General features: G+C 40.2%; 1 protein-coding gene across 1 annotated transcript in view; it reads left to right on the top strand.

Annotated features, from left to right (window-relative positions):
* LOC132893060 (citron Rho-interacting kinase) overlaps positions 1–22,913 on the top strand; it is a 450,073-nt gene that overhangs the window by 358,348 nt on the left and 68,812 nt on the right. The window contains exons 28-30 of the mRNA XM_060931786.1: positions 21,677–21,781; positions 21,963–22,132; positions 22,747–22,827. Coding sequence (XP_060787769.1) covers positions 21,677–21,781; positions 21,963–22,132; positions 22,747–22,827 — 356 coding nt within the window. The remainder of the gene's footprint in view (positions 1–21,676; positions 21,782–21,962; positions 22,133–22,746; positions 22,828–22,913) is intronic.

Here is a 22,913-nt window from a genome sequence, read left to right as displayed (position 1 = left end):
GAATGATGGCAGAGTAGAATTGTGTCAGCAGCTCCTTAGGCAGGTTGAGCTTCCTGAGCTGGCGCAGAAAGTACAACCTCTGCTGAGCCTTTTTGATGATAGAGACTGTGTTTGTCTCCCACCTCAAGTCCTGAGAGATTGTGGAACCCAGAAACCTGAAGCTTTCAATGGCAGTCACAGTGTTGTTGGTGATGGTTATGGGCAGCAGAGTGTGTGTGTGTGTGGGGGGGGGGGGCTCCTCATAAAGTCCACTGTCATCTCCACAGTTTTGAGCATGTTCAGCTCCAGATTGTTCTGACCACACCACCAGACCAGCCGTTCAACCTCCCATCTGTATGCAGACTCGTCACTGTCCTGGATGAGGCCAATGACTGTTGTATCGTCTGCAAATTTCAGGAGTTTAACAGACGGGTCTCTTGAGGTGTAGTCATTGGTATAAAGGGAGAAGAGCAGTGGGGAGAGCACACACCCTTGGGGGGCGCCAGTGCTGATAGTCTGAGTGCTGGATATGATGCTCCCCATCCTCACCTGCTGCTTCCTGTCAGACAGGAAGTTTGTAATCCACTGACAGGTGGAGGAGGGCACAGTGAGCTGGGTGAGCTTGGTGTGGAGGATTTCTGGAATAATGGTGTTGAATGCCGAACTGAAGTCCACGAACAGAATCCTGGCATACATCCCTGCAGAGTCAAGGTGTTGCAGGATGTAGTGCAGTCCCATATTGATTGCATCATCCACTGACCTGTTTGCCCAGTAGGCAAACTGCAGGGGGTCCAGCAGGGGGTCTGTGATGTCCTTCAGGTGTGACAACACCAGTCTCTCGAAGGACTTCATGACTACAGATGTGAGAGCTACAGGCCTGTAGTCATTCAGTCCTGTGATGGTGGTTTTCTTGGGAACCTGGATTATTGTGGAGTGTTTGAAGTATGAGGGGACTTCACACAGCTCCAGGGATCTATTGAAGATCTGGGTGAAGATGGGAGCCAGCTGATCAGCACAGACCTTCAGACAGGAGGGTGACACACCATCTGGGCCGGGTGCCTTCCTGATCTTCTGTCTGCGAAAAAGCTGACAAACATCCTCTTCACAGATCTTGAGTGCTGGTGTGGGGTCAGAGGTGAGAGGAGGCAGAATAGCAGGGGGTGTAAATGGGTCTTTAATGTCTGAGGGGGGGAGAGGTGTGAATTTGTCGAATCTGGAGTAGAACACATTCAACTCTTCAGTCAGTTCATGGTTCATTGCAGTGTAGGGGGATGGTCTCCTGTAGTTAGTGGTATTCTTCAGGCCTGTCCACACTGATGCCGGATCATTGGCTGAAAGACTGTTTTTGATCCTTTCAGCATAGCTTCTCTTAGCAGATTTCACCTCTTTCGTCAGTGTGTTTCTGGCCTGTTTGTACAGGACTCTGTCCCCACTTCTGTAGGCCTCCTCCTTGGCCTGGCGAAGCTGCCTGAGTTTTGCAGTGAACCAGGGTTTGTTGTTATTGTATGTGCAGAAGGTCTTGGTGGGCACACACATATCCTCACAAAAACTGATGTAAGACGTCACAGTATCAGTCAGTTCATGCAGGTCTGAAGCTGCAGCCTCAAAAACGCTCCAATCAGTGCAATCAAAGCAGGCTTGTAGTTCCACTTTGGCCTCATCAGACCATCTCCTCACTGTCTTAACTACAGGCTTAGCAGATTTCAGCTTCTGCCTGTAGGACGGGATAAGATGAACCATACAGTGATCAAATAGTCCCAAGGCTGCACGGGGGACAGAGTGGTATGAGTCCTTTAAAACATTGTAACAATGGTCCAGAGTGTTAGAGTCCCTGGTGGGACACTTAATGTGCTGTTTATATTTTGGCAGTTCGTGGCTGAGGTTTGCTCTGTTAAAGTCCCCCAAAACAATGAGCAAAGAGTCTGGGTGGTTTTTTTCCACATTGTTTATCTGGTCAGCCAGGTGTTATAATGCCTCATTAACACAAGCCTGAGGGGGGATGTAGACTCCAACCAGAATAAACGAGGAAAACTCTCGCAGAGCATAAAACGATTTGCAGTTTATGAATAATGTCTCCAGATGAGGACTGCATGATTTATTTAGAACTGTGACATCAGTACACCAACCTTCATTAATATAAAAGCAGACTCCGCCTCCCCTCGTTTTCCCCGTGAGCTCCGTTTCGCAGTCCGCTCGGTGCAGGTGAAATCCAGGCAGGTGGAGAGAAGAGTCCGGGATGTGCTCACCGAGCCAGGTTTCAGTGAAGCACAAGGCAGCAGGTCTGTTAAAATCTGTGTTGATTGTGTTGAGGAGCAGCAGTTCATCCATCTTGTTGGCCAGAGAGCGGACGTTAGCCAGGTGAATAGACGGGAGCGCAGTGCGAAACCCCCACTGCCTCAGCCTGACGAGTGCGCCGGCTCGCTTCCCCCGGTGTCTCCGGCGTCCTCGGCGGAGACCATAGAGAGCTGCTGCTCCTCCAACAAGTAGCTCTGGAAAACTTTCCGGATTGATGAAAGCCAATGAAAGAACTTTGCTGGTGGTTAATCCAATGTTTATGAGTTCTTCTCTAGAGTATGTGACCAGCGAAGAAACGCAAGAAACACAACAAATACACAAAAACGTAGAAAGTACGTATAATATAGTAATTTACTAATATAGTAATTTTTATGATTAAAATGATTCATATACGGGTAGGTAGCGGTCTGAGTGAATGACCTTGACATCTGTGACGTCACCGCAGGAAGGCTATCGGTCTCTTCGCCATTTCCGCTATACTAAAACACAGAGCTGACTGCAACTTTGAGTTTCCATTTTGAGCTAATTTATCGCCATGCCACGTAGATGTGTTGCTGGCAGGTGTAGCAACACGACAGAAGGTTTATGTTGCATTCATGGCCCAAAATGTTCAAACTGCAAAGATTTGGATGTGTTTTGCGAGAAATTCACGGGCATATTAGGCACTTACGAAGTGGTCGCTCCTCTGTTCTGCACATTTTACTGAAGACTTGTACGAGACCTCTGATCTGTTGAGGAGCATTGGTTATAAGCCCGTATTGAAAGAGGGTGCAGTACCAACAATTAAAGGAAAAGAAAACTACAAGAAAAGGAAAGTAAGTTCAGTTGCAACAGTTCTCCCGGAGTGTGAGCCGAGGGTTGTTGCTAAAACCCGGAACGGGACAGAACATGACATATTATTGCTCAGGCAGTGACCTCCCTGCGGTTGTTGCTAAAACCGGTGACATCAAAACAACTGGTGTACACACAATGTTCTAGGTGCAGAAATCTGTCTCATGACACTAAATTAGATAATCACTTGTCTAAATTTGATTAAAATGTGGCAATATCCATACATAATTCCATAATATGTGGAACTACAGTTCTATATTCATAATATTCACTATATTCATAATGTTTTGCTTGTATTTCTTTAATAATTTACTTGATGTACTTGTAATGTACAAGAAAAATAATTTAACACCAGCAGCTTATTCAACAATAGTTTCCACCCATCGATTGCCAGTGTCCCTCAGAGGCGCATGTGCATTCTATGTATTCGGCTGCGAGCAAGACGCTCTTTGTTCTGAAAGAGTGCTCGAGGTCCATCACAAGTTAAGAGCAAACTAAAGTACTACTTTGGCTATGATGTTTGTTGGGAAAACCACATTAGCTTAACAATGGATCTTCAGACACAGTTAAAGATACTGTACTCTTATTCTTAAGAGGCTTTTGGGAAACTCACCCAAGTTTAGTTGTGCCATGGTTTCAGCAGGTGCTTCATTGAGCACAAATGATTGCTTGACAGCCTGTCACTCACAATCACATGCTTGATTCTGCACAAGCATCTCCTACTGTAGGTGTGCTTTTATGAAAACAAAGGTGGGCTCTAGGCAATAGTGTGAACCTTCACTGAGGCTCCATACATATATATCTGGAAAGGCACCTCTGTCTATACAATTCTTGGTCACTTAGAAGCACTGCACAGTTTAAAGATGGACTGTATGCAATGAAAAATTTGCCTCACCTGTTATAGATGTTTAAATGTATGACAGGTTGATTTGCAGCATGTTTACACATCTTTTTGCAGCCCCTAATCTAAAGTGGAGCCAGTTCATTATAAGCAAATGTTTCCCACATCGTTTGTAGATCTCTATTACCTTTTAGTAATGATCTGTATATGTACTGTATGTAAGTCATTTACAAACCCTTTTTCCATCCCCCTAATCTAAAGTGGAAACAGTTCATTATACACATATGTTTCCCACACTGTTTGTAGAGCTCTGTTATCTTTTACAAATAATCTGTATGTATAGACCCCTTTCACATGACGTCACCGCGCCGCGAGATTTTGTTAGGCGCCATATTGGAAGACCAAGTACATGCACTCACAATATAAAACAAAGTACGAGCGAGAGTAAAGTGACACGATGGATGATAATTCGGGTTATGTGAGTACATTACCAGCTGCAGAAAGAGCACGGTATGTGGAGAAACTGGCTGTGATTGATGGGTTTGACCCATATGATAAGACAAGGGAGATAAGGCAAGGGAGAATGGAAACATAAGGAGGACCGGACACCAATTCTGCCATCTGTTTGCTACCCAGACATTGTAAACTATTTGTTGTTTACACCCAGTGCCTACACTCAGTGTTCGAACTATGCCGATATTTTCGGGGGGTCCCTTTTTTTCCCTTGGGGCGCTTGCGCTTGTCTCGGAGCGCGGATCTCCAAACACATGAGAAGCCTATCTTACGCACATATCATGCGGACTCCACACCTCCACACACGCATCGCATCTGAAGTCATAACTCATCAGGGGAAATCATATCCGCATTGGCATGTTCAAAAAACAACCTCGAGTCAACAATGATACCACACGCAAGAAAAAAAAGTCAGGCTACTCAACAACCAACCTGGCAGCAGCGAGCAAGCCCCAAACCATCCTAAATTATTATTATTATTAAATTGTAGAAGTCTGGGAGGCTTGCTCCTCACACAGTTATCAACTTGGGGCCAATTTAGCATGTTTTAAATCTGAATTTCTTGCGTTTGCTTACCTCAAAGTGTCCGCAGATCATGCACAGACTTATCCATTATATCCACAGTTTTTTGCCAAGTCTCACACAGGTTTCTTTCAAGTCTACTATTGGGCCAATAAATCATAAATAAAACAGCTCAGATTTGTTTGTTTAAGTCGTTTGCCACTCCACTTTATTCTCGTGGGTTCACATACCGCTGCCTAATCACGAGTTTGTTGGTCTTCCAAAATGGCGCAGGGTCTGTTTACTTCCGGTTTCGGGTGACGTCAGTGAAAGGGGTCTATATACAAGTCATTTACAAACCCTTTGCATCCTTTTAATCTGAAGTGTAAATTGTTCACCATGTACAAATGCTATGTCCATTGCAGTTTTTGGATGACCCATTAATTAGACCATTTAGTGAACCATTCAGTTACAACATAAAAGGTACAAAAATGTAATAGATAAAGATAAATTGCTCACAGTTTTTAAAAGGGTAAATTGATTATCAGGCAAAAATCACCTACATTTTTGTATCAAACTTGATGTGACACACAACAATCTGGCCACATCCTAGTAACCTTAACTTTTTACATGTTGTAAATGCCATTGAACATACATCAGATGTGTTACAGACTTATCTGTAAAGTTTTGCAATGTCGTGAATGAGGTGGCCTAGGGGTCCACTATGATTACCTTTTGCCAGCCATTCAAGCCACTCAATCACTGCCAGGTGGTTCACCAATAATTCCTTTGTGCGATTACCCCTGAGCTTCCACACAGTCTCTTTATAAGTTCTCCAAGCCCTCTCTAAATATTGAGAGTGTGCTCCTGTTTGGGCATCAACAAATACTACACTGTGATTTACAGTGTAATGCCTGTAGCCTAGCTGCGGCAGAGCATGTCGGTAGGCCTGACACTCATCACTAATGATGACGGATCCTCTCTTAGCATGGTGAGCTATGAGAGGAATTAGTTCTGTTCTTACACTCCTCTCAATCAAGTGGAGAACTGGCTTTGCACAGTTGCCTCACCTACCTCACCTATCCTCCTCATGCTGAACAGTGTACAGTGAACAGTGGGCCTCCATGTTTGCTCTCCAACTGTCCCACTGGGATACTTGCGCATCTGATTCCAGGATGTCCAACCAAATTCAGTTCTCTCTTTCTCCACCATTCTCCTCCATGTAGTCTTTGGTCGACCTCACTTTCTTTTCCCTTCAGTTTTCCACTCAAGGGTGATGTTGCAGTGATGTTGGTGGTCTCCTCAGGAAATGTGGTCAATGAATCCCCATCTCTTTCTACAGATCTGATTGGTGATGGTGTCAGCATTGGTTAGCCTCAACACTTCTTTGTTGGTAACATGGTCTTACCACTTGATCTTGAACATGCGTCATGAGCACTTTGTCTAGAAGATGTCCAGTGTCCTCTCATCTCTCTTGTTCAAGCATCAAGTTTCAGATCCATAGAGCAAGATGGGGCAGATGATGGACTTGAACAGCCTTGACTTAGTTTTTCTGTGCAGGTCCATATGTTGGTCAGTCTTATTAAGGCAATTCTCACTTTGGCCAGCTGGTTGTTGATGTCTTTGTCCCCTCCTTCTTCAACACTGACAGCAGCTCCCAGGTAGACAAATTCTTTGCACTCTTTGATTGGGCTGCCCTCCAAGAGGATAGCATTCTTGTTCATATCATTGATGCACATCACTGCGGTTTTCTTGTGACTGATCTTCAGTCCAAATCTTCGGGCACTGGTAGTCAGTTTGTCAGCCTTGACTTGCATGTAGGCATGTGTAGAAGATAGCAGTGCAATATCATCAGCAAAATCGAGGTCTTCAAGTTTGCACATGAAGTTCCACCTTATGCCTGTTTTTCCATCAACTGTCTTCCTCATGACCTAGTCCACTACAAGATGAAAAAGGAAGCCTGACATGACACACCCTTGCTTGACTCTGGATTGGCACTTGAACTACTCTGTTGCCTCTCCATCCACAAGGACAGCACATTGGAAGTTATCATACAGTGCTTTGATGGCACTGATTACTTTTTGAGGTATACCATAAGCTGACATTATCTTCCACGGACTTGCTTGATTTATAGAGTCAAAAGACTTTTCAAAGTCTATGAAATTGATATCCTGGGTATGATGTTAAACTACATCCGAATTAAGGTGTGGATGTTAAACTACATCTGACTGGAGGGTCAGATACAACATGGTGGGACCATTCATGGTGTGGTGGTCCCCATAAAAATGCCACAATGTTGCAGTCTCCAGAGTAAGTTGAGTTATGGACACCTTAAAACCCATGCCACCACTGTCTTGTGGGTATTCCTTGGTTGAAGAAAGGCTAAGGGACCAAACCCTGACAGAAAAGCACCCGTACTGAGGCGATAGGCAGTTGGCTGAAATTAATCTGCTTTCTAGCAGAAGCTACAACCACTGTGACACTGAATATCCAGACCATGTCTGACCTTTAGATTCTATTTCGGAGGTCTAAAGGGAGGATGGAAGGTGAAAGGCAGCCCCCATCTTCCGTACTCGGTGCCTATGTGTGCACGTCATGTCTTGGTGTGGTCGTCACAGGATTCCATACTGGGCATAAGGAAACCTGAGGTAGCTACCAATATGTCCAAGCAGCCCTAGTTATAAATGGCCCGCTTGCCTCAATTAGAGGAAGGCCCTAGAAAAGGTGGGTTAAAAAAGCCATGCTTCAAAAACACATCCTGGATCTACTGAAATTAAATTTCTAGCTTGTTGGATAGGGTGACCAGACATCCCGGTTTTACGGGACAGTCCCGATTTGGGGTTGTGTGTCCCGAGTCCTGACAAAAGTCTGTCGGGACACGGATATGTCCCGGTTTTCGCCACTCGCGACGTTTGCGACTGAGCAGCGTGGGAATCATTAGCGGAGAAATGTCTGCATTTACTATTTTGATGAATTGACAGGAATCGCAAACTTTCCTGGTTACTGCCCCCTGGCCCTGTGGCATGGGTGTTTATTTAGCCACATTATTCCAGACAACAGAACGTGTTGCCATGCAACAATAAAATAAACATTAACTGGCGCGAATGTTCTTTGTCTAGCAGCTAGCAGCAGTAATGCCGCAGCAATTATGCCGAAAAGAAAATGTACCTTTTCCAAAGATTTACAGGGCACCTACCACTTCCTCCGAGAGGTGCAGAACAATGTGCACGAAGCCTACTGCACACACTGTAAGTGTTCCTTCTCCGTAGCCCACGGTGGTAACGCCGATATACAGGATCACATTAAAACGGCTAAACACAAGCGGTGGGTTGAGGCAGGGCTAATGCATTTTGTTTAGGGTGGGTGGATTGACAGTCCCCTTAGCTTTGTTCCTGTGCTTTGTTCTTGTACTGAGTTGGGTAGCCTATGTTGCAAATGATGTGCGCTCCTGTAGGGGCTTTCCTCGGGCTGTCGCCCCTCTCCTCCTTTATTGCTGTTTTGTTTGAGTGTATATTCTCAAATCACTTGTCTCTTTTTTGTTTCTGTTTAACATACCATTCTGACAGTTTGGCCATATTGCTGTGTTGAACAGCTTCTTGCACCTTCCATTAAAGTGTTCACTTTTGTACACATCTTCTTGCTTTATTCATTCAGTTGTGGGGAATGGTTAGTAAGGTTGATTCTGACCTAGGCTATGTTGAGGTCATATCTATTTTTTAAGTTCATGCTATAGTGCATACAATTTTAGAGATATAGCCTACATGTGCATATGCATTCTTCTTGGTGTTCTCACAAACAGGTGAAATAAATCAGTTTAAATTTGGCCTATGGACATAGCCTGGCCTATTCTCAGCCATTACAAAATCTGTTGTCTGACCATAATTTAACTGATCTGTATACCAGTATGCTACTAGATAACAAAATGCCTGTTTGTTTTATTTCATGTGAGATGTTGATAAATGTGAGCTTCAACAAAATGATAAGAGCACCTCTCTGAGTGTCACGTTTACATAAAAAAAAGGTGTGCGTGCACGAGCATGGTCAAGCGCAAAAGTGTCCCGGTTTCAGACTAGGGAAATCTGGTCACCCTATTGTTGGAGCATATGGACCTTGACCCCCGGCTTTAATTTATAGAACTGTATATGTAACACAGACTCAGATTTAAGGAAAACATCTTTACTGAATCATGAATTGGACTGGCTTAATTTTGATATGACTGCATTATCTAAAACCCGTTTACCAGACAATGGTTCAATCAAGGAGAACACTTGCACTATATTTTGGCATGGGAAGCCACAGGGACAGAACCTTGGACATGTTGTTGTTTTTTCCATATGAAATATAATACCCTTCTGTGAAACTACAGTTGCTGTAACAATCAGACTGATGACTTTGAGAATTTACACTACCAAAGTCCCACTCACAATTTTCAGTGCACATGCACCCACTCTCCAGGCTAACAATGAGAATAAGATTAATTTATATCAACAGCTTGAAGAGAGAGAAAAATTCCCATGCACAGAAACAATTATAATACTTGGTGATTTTAATGCAAGAGTTGGATGTTCCTTTGGTAACTGGACAGGCATACTAGGGAAACATGGCATTGGAAATATGAATGAAAATGGACAACTATTGTTGGAAGTATGTGCAAGCCAAAATCTTTGTGTCACTAACACCTTCTTTGAAGGAAAAATATCAAGGGAAACATCTTGGAACCATCCGAGATCTGGGCATTGGCACCAATTAGACTTGGTGCTGACAAGACATTCTCACTTAAAGGAAATCCTACAGACAAGATTGTATCAGAGTACAGAATGTGACACTGACCATTCACTGGTTGGCTGCAAAGATAAAATCTGTGTTAAAAAGATATATCACAACAAAACTCCAAGTCATCCTTGTGTAAATGTGGGAAATATTAAGAATTACCAAAAACGCATGACATTTAATAATGAAACTAACAAAATAAGCCTAGTTTTGACATCAGCCAATGACGCATGGTGTAATTTACATGATGAAATTTACAATGCCATTATTGTGGCCTTTGGCAAGATTGTAAAGAAAATTGTTGACTGGTTTGAGGAAAACTCGCTAATGTCATTACCACTTGTTCAGGAGAAAAGGTCAGCATTGATTGCGTACAAAAACTCTCCAAGTAATAGAAATCTTGCAACATTACCTCAGTTTGAAATCATGGAGGATTTAACCACTGAACCAACACTGGAAGAACTGTAACAAGCTATAAATTCCATTCCTGTAAATAAGGCATCAGGAAAAGATAGTGTACTGGCAGAAATGTATAAATGTGCTGGCAAAGAGCTCTTAACCAAGATTCATCAAGTTTTACTTCTCTGCTGTCAAGAAGACTGTCATGGCCCGGAGGCCACAGGTGCAGATAGGACCCAATGAGCAACTACTAAAGTTACAGATAAGAACTGAGGTGTGCGTGATGAGTAGGATAGCAAGGAGATCAGGCAGGAAGCAGATGCAGCAGCACAGTCTGAACTATCCTGGCTAATTCCAAGGACAGCAGAGCGAACCCAGTGTAAACAGTCACAATAATCTCTGGAGATATCCAAGCACAGCCGACAAAACAATGCTGGGAACAAACAGAGTCCTGAGTCAAAGTCACAGTCAAAAAATCCCAACAACAGCAGGCAAAAACTTGTAGTCCAAAATCTAATCCAAGTCAGGAAACCAGAGAAAAAAAAAACCCAAACATGAGCATGAACTTGACTAAACAGTGAGTATTTATTCACGTCATGTAATTCTCCTTGTAGCGTTTATAGAGAGTGGCTAAAAGCCATAGCACAGCACAGGGAGAATGGGGAAAACAGGGAGTGGAGCGCAAAGGTGCAGGTCAGGATTTGGGCTGGATCGTTACAAAGATGACATCCACAAGACTTCAAGGATTTGTGATTCATATAGCTACATAAAAACAAAGGTGACAAAAGTGAATGTGATAACTACAGGGGTATCTCTCTGCTGAACATTATTGGTAAAATATTTAGTCATATCCTGCTTCCAAGAATACAGATTTTAGGAGAAAACATCTACCCAAAAAATCAATGTGGCTTTCGGCCAGGGCGTTCTACCACAGATATGGTATTTTCAGTTCGACAGCTTCAAGAGAAATGCAGGGAAAAACGTATCCCAATACATATGACTTTTACTGATCGAACAAAGGCCTTCAATTCTGTTAGTAGAGAGGGTTTATACATTGTTCTCAGGAAACTTGGCTGTCCACAAAAGCTACTAAGCCTAATTCACTTGTTAAATATGGGTATGATGGCAACAGTTGTCTATGAATAATTATAATTGATAATGAAGTGAAGCAAGGATACATCCTTGCTCCTGTTCTATTCAACATATATTTTTCTTACCTAATAAGGCATGCATTTGAAGGAAATGATGAAGGAATCTATCTCAGAACCAGACATGATGATGGACTGTTCAACATACTAAAGATGACATACAGGGAGCTCTGCAACCCTGACCAAGATGGCAAAAAAAATCTGAGAGGCTTTTGTGGTTGCAATGGACAGACTGAGAAAGCAAACAGGACAGCATATAGGTGGACATAGACAGTTCATTGTAATAGATGAGAGTCATTTCTGGCATAAAATAATGGCAAGTGCAATTATTATTACACGAGTAAAACTATTTATTAACAAAACATTATTTATTGTATTTTATTTGTTATTTTATATTCTACAAACTATTATCTGTGAACATTAAACCTTATACGCTATATGTATGGATCATTTTTCTTTTTTGTACATTATGGGCAAGGTAGAGTGGATGGTTCATGGAAAAGGAAGAAGTGGATATTTGGCATACTGGGGATTTCGTCCCAAGTAGGCACCTACTACTACGATGCCCTTACCTTGACATGGTGTGGTAGCTTGCGCGCCACAAAGACCCCTGAAGCTATGTCAGTTGAGGCCTCATGCCTCCAGCAGGTCCCACCACATTGGACAGGTTCAGGACGAGTGGTCAACAAGTTGTTCAAGGTTTCTTGTAATTGCTCACAGAAGTCAGCTTTGGCTTCTAGTTCTGCTTTGTTTGTTAGTGCATAAATGTGGATCATTGATAGCTTGATATGTCTTGAGTTGAACCTGGCAATGATGATTCTGTCACTCATTGGATTCCTCTGCAACAGCATCTTCTCCACCCCTCTAGCCATCATGATCACCATACCAGATGTCTTCGTTAGCATCTCTGTCACTGTAGAGAATTGTCTCTCCTGTGCTCATCTTCATGTACCCTGATGCAGTCCATTGACACTTGCTGATTCCTAAAATGTTGAAGTTGTTTTGCCATAGTTCCCATGTGATTTGAGCTATTTGTCCAGTAGCATACATCGTCCTCACATTCCAGTTCCTGATCTGGATCATATTCTTTGGCTTGAGCAGTGACTCTGTTGGCCTACAGACTTCCTCTCAGCTTTCATCTATAGGGGTCATACATGTGGCATCAGTGCCCATGATCACACTCGCACCAGCATGATCAGATGTGTTGCAAATGTTTCTGGTTCCTATAACTGCATAGGTTTTTATGAGGTAGGGTAGTTAACCGTATACCCAACACCCAACCTGGAGGAGTAGGATGCCCATTTCTGTCTGACCACTTGTCCTGAACCTGTCCAACATGGTTGGACCTGCTGGAAGTATGAGGCCTCAACGGGCATAGCTTCAGGGGTCTTTGTGGTGCGCAAGCTACCACACCATGTCAAGGTAAGGGCATCATAGTAGTAGGTGCCTACTTGGGAAAAAATCCCCAGTATGCCAAACATTCACTTCTTCCTTTTCCATGAACCATCCACTCTACCTTGCCCATAATGTATGAAAAAAGAAAAAAAGAAATGACCCATGCATATAGCATATAAGGTTTAATGTTCACAAATCATAGTTTGTAGAATATAAAATAACAAATAAAATACAATAAATAATGTTTTGTTAATAAATAGTTTTACTCGTGTAATAATAATTGCACTTGCCATTCTTTTATGTCAGAAATGACTCTCATCTATTACAATGAACTGTCTATGTCCACCTACGGGTATATGCAGTCCTGTTTGCTTTCTCAGTCTGTCCATTGCAACCACACAAGCCTCTCAGACTTTTTTTTGCCATCTTGGTCAGGGATGTAGAGCTCCCTGCTATGTCATCTTCTAGCATGTCAGTTTGCCACAAACAAAGTCCTTGAGTAAACCTCGACACAGAGAACATGCATAGACAAGAACAGAATGCAAAAAGATAAGAATACATGGTTTCAGAAATGAGATAGTGGAATATAGCCTCATTGTGACTTTGGTCCTGATGTGTTACACAGACATCACCAAAAAAAAAAAAAAAAACAGTTTTCTTGAATGAATCTGTACACAAATCTCATCCAGTTGAAGAGGGAGAGTTTGCAATGGCTGAAAATGGACTTGTCCCTAGTTGAGCTATTAATTTGTCTGCCTCTATGGCTGCTTTGTTGACACCTCCTTGGAGAAATGAAAACCAAACAGGCATAGAAAGCAAATATTTTTTTTTACACACAAAATAATAATGGGGCAGCATGGTGGTGTAGTGGTTAGCACTGTTGCCTCACAGCAAGAAGGCTCTGGGTTCAAGCCCAGTGGCCGATGGGGGCCTTTCTGTGTGGAGTTTGCATGTTCTTCCCATGTCTGCATGGGTTTCCTCCGGGTGCTCCAGTATCCCCCACAGTCCAAAGACATGCAGGTTAGGCTAATTGGTGGCTCTAAATTGACCGTAGGTGTGAATGGTTGTGTGTCTCTATGTGTCAGCCCCGCGATGACCTGGCAACTTGTCCAGGGTGTACCCCGCCTCTCACCAATAGTCCAGCTTCCCCACAACCCTGCACAGGATAAGCAGTTACAGATAATGGATGGACAAAATGATAATTTAACCTAAATGCTATAGTATATTTACTTAAAAGAAAATAGTCAGCTCAATACTTCTGAACTGACAAACGGGTTTAAGAAAGTTGCTTTTGAAATGTAATAGGTTTTATATATTTATATATACTGTATACTTATACACACACACACACACACACATTATATATATACAGAGAGAGAGATAGATAGATAGATAGATACAACCCCGATTCCAGAAAAGTTGGGACAAAATACAAATTGTAAATAAAAATGGAATGCAATAATTTACAAATCTCAAAAACTGATACTGCATTCACAATAGAACATAGACAACATACCAAATGTCAAAAGTGAGACATTTTGAAATTTCATGCCAAATATTGGCTCATTTGAAATTTCATGACAGCAACACATCTCAAAAAAAGTTGTGACAAGGGCAATAAGAGGCTGGAAAAGTTAAAGGTACAAAAAAGGAACAGCTGGAGGACCAAATTGCAACTCATTAGGTCAATTGGCAATAGGTCATTAACATGACTGGGTATAAAAAGAGCATCTTGGAGTGGCAGTGGCTCTCAGAAGTAAAGATGGGAAGAGGATCACCAATCCCCCTAATTCTGCACCGACAAATAGTGGAGCAATATCAGAAAGGAGTTCGACAGTGTAAAATTGCAAAGAGTTTGAACATATCATCATCTACAATGCATAATATCATCAAAAGATTCAGAGAATCTGGAAGAATCTCTGTGCGTAAGGGTCAAAGCCGGAAAACCATACTGGGTGCCCATGATTTTCAGGCCCTTAGACGGCACTGCATCACATACAGGCATGCTTCTGTATTGGAAATCACAAAATGGGCTCAGGAATATTTCCAGAGAACATTATCTGTGAACACAATTCACCGTGCCATCCGCCGTTGCCAGCTAAAACTCTATAGTTCAAAGAAGAAGCCGTATCTAAACATGATCCAGAAGCTCAGACGTCTTCTCTGGGCCAAGGCTCATTTAAAATGGACTGTGGCAAAGTGGAAAACTGTTCTGTGGTCAGACAAATCAAAATTTGAAGTTCTTTATGGAAATCAGGGACGCCGTGTCATTCGGACTAAAGAGGAGAAGGACGACCCGAGTTGTTATCAGCGCTCAGTTCAGAAGCCTGCATCTCTGATGGTATGGGGTTGCATTAGTGCGTGTGGCATGGGCAGCTTACACATCTGGAAAGACACCATCAATGCTGAAAGGTATATCCAGGTTCTAGAGCAACATATGCTCCCATCCAGACGACGTCTCTTTCAGGGAAGACCTTGCATTTTCCAACATGACAATGCCAAACCACATACTGCATCATGGCTGCATAGAAGAAGGGTCTGGGTACTGAACTGGCCAGCCTGCAGTCCAGATCTTTCACCCATAGAAAACATTTGGCACATCATAAAATGGAAGATATGACAAAAAAAAAAAACCTAAGACAGTTGAGCAACTAGAATCCTACATTAGACAAGAATGGGTTAACATTCCTATCCCTAAACTTGGGCAACTTGTCTCCTCAGTCCCTGGACATTTACAGACTGTTGTAAAGAGAAAAGGGGATGTCTCACAGTGGTAAACATGACCTTGTCCCAACTTTTTTGAGATGTGTTGTTGTCATGAAATTTAAAATCACCTAATTTTTCTCTTTAAATGATACATTTTCTCAGTTTAAACATTTGATATGTCATCTATGTTCTATTCTGAATAAAATATGGAATTTTGAAACTTCCACATCATTGCATTCAGTTTTTATTTACAATTTGTACTTTGTCCCAACTTTTTTGGAATCGGGGTTGTGTATACACACACACACACACACACACACACATATATATATATATATATATATATATATATATATATATACTCAAACTCAAAATGAAATACTCTAATATTTTGAGATTGTTTAATATTAATTAATTAATTAATTAATTAATTAATTAATTAATTAATTAATTAATTAATTAATAGATCGATTATGTAATAATAATTGATCAATCAATCAGTCGCACTGTAGGCCATAATTATCAAAATTCAAATAGAAAAAGGCTTGAAACATTTTGGTTTACGTGTAATGAGTCTAGAATATATTCAAATTTCACTTTCTTAAATAACTGATGGAAAATATTTTACTTTTTCATGATATTCTAATTGAAATGCACTATTATTTACCTCCTGTAGTCATGGTAATTTTTTTCTCGATGTTAGACCAAAAAAAAAAAAAAAACAGTGCTGGGACCAGTGACCAAAATGATATCTGACACAGAAACATAGTCATTCAAGTCAATGTAATTTGTGTCAACTTCTTCCACATCCTCTTCTTCCTCTTCATCCTCCTCAGATCAGAATAAAAAAAAAGAAATATAAGAAGGACAAGAAGAAGAAGAAGGCAAAGAAAGAGAAGTAAAAGAGTTTTATAAGGAGAGGTGTGTGGGCTCTAAAATTCTGTTTAATCTTTGCACCTGTAATCTACCGTACCTTTTTCAAAACACCAGTATTAATCATTACCTACCCATAAATTAAAAAAATAAATAAATCTATGTTATCCATGTAAGAAAAATAGTCCATAATACACAACCACATGGTACATAAGTGTAGCACAGCTATTTGCCAGGTTTGCTTCATTTCATAACCCATTCATTGTGTTTTTCTTTGTAATTCTAGCCCTAACTCTACAAGAAGTGGTAAAAATCCTACATGCATTCCAAAGAGGAAAAAAAAAAAAATCAGAGAGTCCTACAAGGGTAGGAGTGGACCACAACACATTTGTTGTGGGAGCTGCAATTGCAGAGCTTTGTATTGTTTCACCCTCAAAATATGAGGTGCTCCTGCAAGAGTACTCAAGAGGACAAAGGCTGAAGTTCTTTGTTATCAAGTGTGCAGATGCACTGACCAGTGATCCCATGCTATTGACTGAGGTTGACAATCTGCAAAAATAAATAAATAAATAAATAATGGGAAGCTTCTTCCCATAAGTAAGAAAACATGATTGTGTTTCTAACCATGTTAATGCACATCAGGCTGTGAGTTCATTGTTCAGTTTTATGCGACATGTAAATGTTTAGTTTTCTGACTTGCAGTAAATGTTATTTGTCACTGACATCCTTTGACATTATTTAGATATTTTTGAAGATAAATTCACCATGCTAGCAACAGATAGTTTAATAATATAGTAGATTGTACATAGATTGTCTTGATAAGTATCTACACAAAGGTTTCCTCGTGATTAACTAAAAAAATAACATTTATTTAGTTATTTACAACTGGCAAGGGACAGTGGAAACGTTATACTACACAATGATATGTGGTGATCAGCTTCCACTTTAGATTAAGGGGATGCAAAAAGCTTTGTAAATGACTTGTACACATATTATTTGTAAAAGGTAACAGTTCCACAAACAGTGTGGGAAACGTGTATAATGAACTGTTTCCACTTTAGATTAGGGGGATGCAAAAAGGGTTTGTAAATGACTTACATACAGTACATATACAGATCATTACTAAAAGGTAATAGAGAGCTACAAGCAGTGTGGGAAACATTTGCGTATAATGAACTGGCTCCACTCTAGATTAGGAGCTGCAAAAAGATGTGTAAATGTGCTGCAAATCAACCTGTCATACATTTAAACATCAATAACAGGTGAGGCAATTTTTTCATTGTATACAGTCCATCTTTAAATTGTGTTGCATTGCAGTGCTTCTAAGTGACCAAAAATTGTATAGACAGAGGTGCCTTTCCAGATATATATGTGTGGAGCCTCACTGAAGGTTCACATTATTGCTTAGATCCCACCTTTGTTTTCATACAAACACACCTACAGTGGGAGATGCTTGTGCAAAATCAAGCACGTGATTGTGAGTGACAGGCTGTCAAGCAATCATTTGTGCTCAATGAAGCACCTGCTGAAACCATGGCACAACTAAACTTGGGTGAATTTCCCTAAAGTCTCATAAGACTAAGGCTACATCCACACGACAACGGCAACGAGATGTTATTAAAAAAAATATCGCGTCCACATGGGCAACGGATCAGTAAAATATCAGGTACATATAGCAACGCAACGCTTGCTGATAACGATGCAATACACATGCCACACCTCTAGGGGCGCTGTAAGACGGTCCCTTCGGAGACACCAGAACAGTAGAAGAAGTAAGGACGCATGCGCATAAACTATTATGCGCGAGACTTCATATTAGCCACAAAGTCAGAAAAATCTGTTCGTAAAATTACATTATAATGACTAAATACAATGAAAAGTATTTTTCCAGTCTCACCTGTGAAAGGTAATCCCATGTGATCTCGTTTGGACGGCAAACCTATTGGTACAGTTAAACGCAGCACATGAATGAAGCATCTTTATTCTCCACTTTGACCCATCCAGTATGGCGGAGAGGATGACGTATGATTCTACGTGGAAGGTTGCGTCTTTAATGGTCCAGAATAAATTGAATGCTACACGTTGATTGATTAATTTGTTCTTCTATGCCCTTTTTGAGGAATGTATTGTAGGACTTATACCAACATCTGAAGAGGTGAGATCGCTCCTTTTTTTCCCTATTTTTGCTGGCGGGATTGACTCTCTCTCTCTCTCTCTCTCTCTCTCTCTCTCTCTCTCTCTCTCACTTTGCACCATTACACAATAAATATTCACAGTGAAAATATTTTGTAAGCGCATTTCATGAACGAAGTTATAGGATTTGTTGACAACTCGCATCGAGTTCGTTACACTTCTACCTGGCGTGAAGCACTGACAGTCATGTGGTTGTGACGTCATCGTAAACAAATCCGTTCTACTCATCCAGACGACTTCGCAACGGCTCCGTTGCCAGATTTTTCCACTCTGGAACCCGTTCTCAAAAGATTTCATTTTGGGTCACCCAAAACGCCGGTGCCGTGTGGACGCCAGGCCGAAATGATAAACAATTTTATCGGATTCACCTGAATCCGTTGCCGTGTGGACAGGGTCTAAGAGCGTCTTTAACTGCCTCTGAAGACCCATTGTTAAGCTAATGTGGTTTTCCCGAACAACGTCATAGCCAAATTAGTACTTTAATTTGCTCTTAACTTGTGATGGACCTAGATCACTCTTTCAGAACAAAGAGCATCTCTCTCACTCAGCTGAATAAATAGAATGCACATGCACATTCTGAAAATCAATGGGCGGAAACTGTTGTTGAATAAGCTGCCAGTGTTAAATTATTTTTCTTGTACATTTTAAGTACATCGAGTAAATTATTAAAGAAATACAAGCAAAACATTATGAATATATTTTCACATATTATGGAATTATGTATGGATATCGCCACATTTTAATCAAATTTAGACAAGCAATTATCTAATTTAGTGTCAAAAATGAGACAGATTTCTGTACCTGTAACATTGTATTTACTTAACATTTACTTATTTAGCTTATTATTTGCTCATTCTTTTGTGTGAACATTTGTTCATTTAATTTAAAAAAAAGACTTTTGGAATAAAAAAATGTTTTTGTCCAAAAATGTAAAATAGTTACAATTATTTATTACCACGTTATATATGTAATGCTTAATGGTGATACAATATATTAAGATATTTTAAGCACTTTAGATTTAATTTGTTTTTGTTTAAAAACAAATGCTATGTGACCTCACTGACTGGATTTAGCAACTACAGTATGAATGCCTTTAGCAACTACTTATGCCTATATCAAGGACGCACATTGCTAATATGGTCTTCGCAAAGTTGCTCTTAAGATGCCTTCTTATGAGTGTGTTCAGGAAAACCACATTCAGAGACAACATTCATTGCTTGAGTGTCTTTAAACTCACTCTCTAACCCTAAAGTGCAGCAAGAAACCCACCCCTGGCTGGTATACCATGCATTACCTGGGTGCAGTGGATATAAATATTCTGTTCATGTTTAGCCACATATTAATGAATTATTTATGAATGCATTAAAATATGTTTCTTTTTTCCCTAATTTAGTAACTAATTATTTTATACGCTAAATAGTCAATAATTATTCACTAATGATTTTTAATGATTATTTCACTATTTACTGATGGTTTAGAAATGACGCACAACTTATTTAAAGAACATCAACATAGCATTTCTTAATAATTTACAAATGTAAATGTTATAATTGTTGATAATTATATAATGTTGATAATTAGATCTATGAGAATCATTATTCACTAAAAGTTTATGAATTATTCCTACCATTCGTTATTATAAAGTGTTATCAAAATACATTGGGATGCTCTGTAAAACATAAATAAAAACAAAATGTAATGATTTACAAATCCTTTTTGACGTATATGCAATTGAATAGAATACAAAGACAGGATATTCAATGTTCAGACTGATGAACTTTATTGTTTGTTTGTTTGTTTGTTTGTTTGTTTGTTTGTTTGTTGTGAATATACACTCATTCTGAAATTGATGCCTGCAACATGTTTCAAAAAAGTTGGAACAGGGGCCACAAAAGACTGGAAAAGTTGTGGAATGCACAAAAAACACTTGTTTGGAATATTCTACAGGTAAACAGGCTAATTGGTAATTGGTAATTGGAAAGGTTCAGTCATTCACAAGCAAGGATGGGGTGAGGTTCACAATTTTGTGAAAAAACAATGTGGGCAAAGAGTTCATCAGTTTAAGAAAATGTTTCTCAATTTACAATTGCAAGGAAATTAGGCATTTCACCATTGACAAGCCATAATATCATCAAAAGATTCAGAGAATCCAGAGAAATCTCTACACACAGGGGGCAATGCCAAAACCAATATTGAATCCCCATGGCCTCTGATATCCCCCAGGTGGCACTGCATTAAAAAGCAACATGATTGTAAAAAGAATATTAATGCATGGGCTCAGGAACACTTCGGAAAACCATTGTCAGTAAACACAGTTTGTCACGGCATCTACCATGCAAAGCAAAAGCTACATATCAACAACTTCCAGAAATGCCACCAAATTCTCTGGACCCAAACTCATCTGAGATGGATTGACACAAAGTGGAAAAGTATACTGCACGTCCGCATTTTGAATTGCTTTTAGAAATCAAAAGTTCAAAAGCCAGGATCTGTGATGGTATGGGGGTATGTTCGTGCACAGGGCATGGGTACTTGCACCTGTGTGAAGCCACCATTAATGTTGAAAGGTACATACAGGTTTTAGAGCAAAAATGATGCCATCCAGACGATGTATTTTTCAGGGACATCCCTGCTTTTTCCAGCAAGACAATGCTAATTCTCATTCTGCACATGTTACAACAGCATGGCTTCATAGTAAAAGAGCGCCGGTACTAAACTGGCTTGCTTGCCTCCCCTTAAAAATGGGTTGCACATTATGAAGCACAAAATATGACAATGGAGAGACTGGACTGTTGAGCAACTGAAATCATATATCAAGTAAGAATGGAAAAGAAGTTCACATTCAAAACTTTAACAGTGTGTCCTCAATTCCTAAACATTTTCTGGGTGTTGTAAAAATTTCATGTAATACAGTAATAACCATGCCCCTGTCCCAACATTTTTGGAACGTTTTTTGTTTGTTTGTTTGTTTGTTTGTTTGTTTGTTTGTTTAAATCAGTTTTAACATTATCTTTATTTGTAGTGCATTCAATTGATTATAGATCAAAAGGGGTTCACAAATCATTGCATTCTGTTTTTATTTGTTTTACACAATGTCCCAGCTTTTTTGGAATCTGGGTTGTACATTGTCATGAAAAAAGACTTCTTGTAACCAGGTACTGTGGTATACCAAAAACCACAATGGAGGGCTGTACTGTGTACATTACATGCTAATTTGCCTGCTGCATTGCAGAGTTGGTGAAGCCAGTGGATGAGTTTGATCTGTATATTTCTGATGGCGAAGTGATTGTCCACAGTGCTGTGGGTGGCTCAGAGCTTACTAATACTGCAAAGTCTGGTAAGATAAAAGAAAAAAAAAACTGAAAAATGATCATCAGCATTATACTGTGCTACAAAGTATAGACATTAAATGATTGCAGTCATAGAGATTTTGACATACAAGTAGTTGTAATTAGGGGCAACAAAGTGACTTTTCAGTTTTCTTGAGTGTGATATAATGAAGGTGTTTGGGTCCTCAGATGTGCCATTTGTGCTGAAGCTGGAGTTGCTCCCCCACACATCCTGCTGGCCAGCACAGACTCTTTACCTCATGAGCTCAAGCTTTGTGGAGAAGCAGCGGTGGGTGGCAGTTTTGGAGGCTATTGTGGCAAGTGCTCGTGGTGCCCGTGAGAAAGCAGAGGCAGATGCAGTGAGTTTGGAGGAAAGATTGGGTCAACCAATTTTTATGCAGTTATACAGTGACCACTCCCAATAACATTTTTATTTTTTGCCTCATATAAAAAATTAATACAGATTTATCAGAATACATTCATGAAAGATAAAATAACTATTAATTTTTCAATTCAACAAAAGTTTATCTACCATATTTCTTTTCTCCAGTATGTTTATTGAAAGTGGCAATTTTTTAGCAAAGAGAAGCACTGTAATTGAATAATGTTAATTTCCATATGGTGACAACATTTAAAAATAAATAAAAAACCTTGCACAAACAAGACAGAGTTATATTTAAATTTTTGAAATGAATGCTTCTAAAACAGCTACAAGTTGATTTATCTCTTGAAAATCTTGTATTTGGAATATTAAGTACAATGTGAGAAAATGTTCTATAAGCATTTGCTTAATAATAAAAAAAGAGTGCAGTATCTAAAAGTCATCTTCATGCCTAAAGACCTCATATGTCCTATACTCAGGGAATAAAATCCAACCTATGTCTTTTTAAATCAGGGAATGAAATCCAACCTATGTCTTTTTAAATCAAACACCAATCAAAAACTTAAATATTCCAGTCTTTGCTACTTTCAGAAGCTGCTGGGAAATTCTCTATTGAAGTTGGAGGGAGATGACAGACTGGACATCAACTGCACACTCCCCCTCACTGACCAGGTACCAGAGTGCATATAGCAGACTATTGTAGGCCCAGTGAATATTAGAAAAATAATTTAATCATATTCGGTATGCAGGTTTATGAT

This window comes from Neoarius graeffei, chromosome 10, assembly GCF_027579695.1.
Source record: "Neoarius graeffei isolate fNeoGra1 chromosome 10, fNeoGra1.pri, whole genome shotgun sequence".
Taxonomy (NCBI): domain Eukaryota; kingdom Metazoa; phylum Chordata; class Actinopteri; order Siluriformes; family Ariidae; genus Neoarius; species Neoarius graeffei.
The sequence above is the reverse complement of the archived record's forward strand: the minus strand, read 5'-3'. Positions and strand labels throughout refer to the sequence as shown.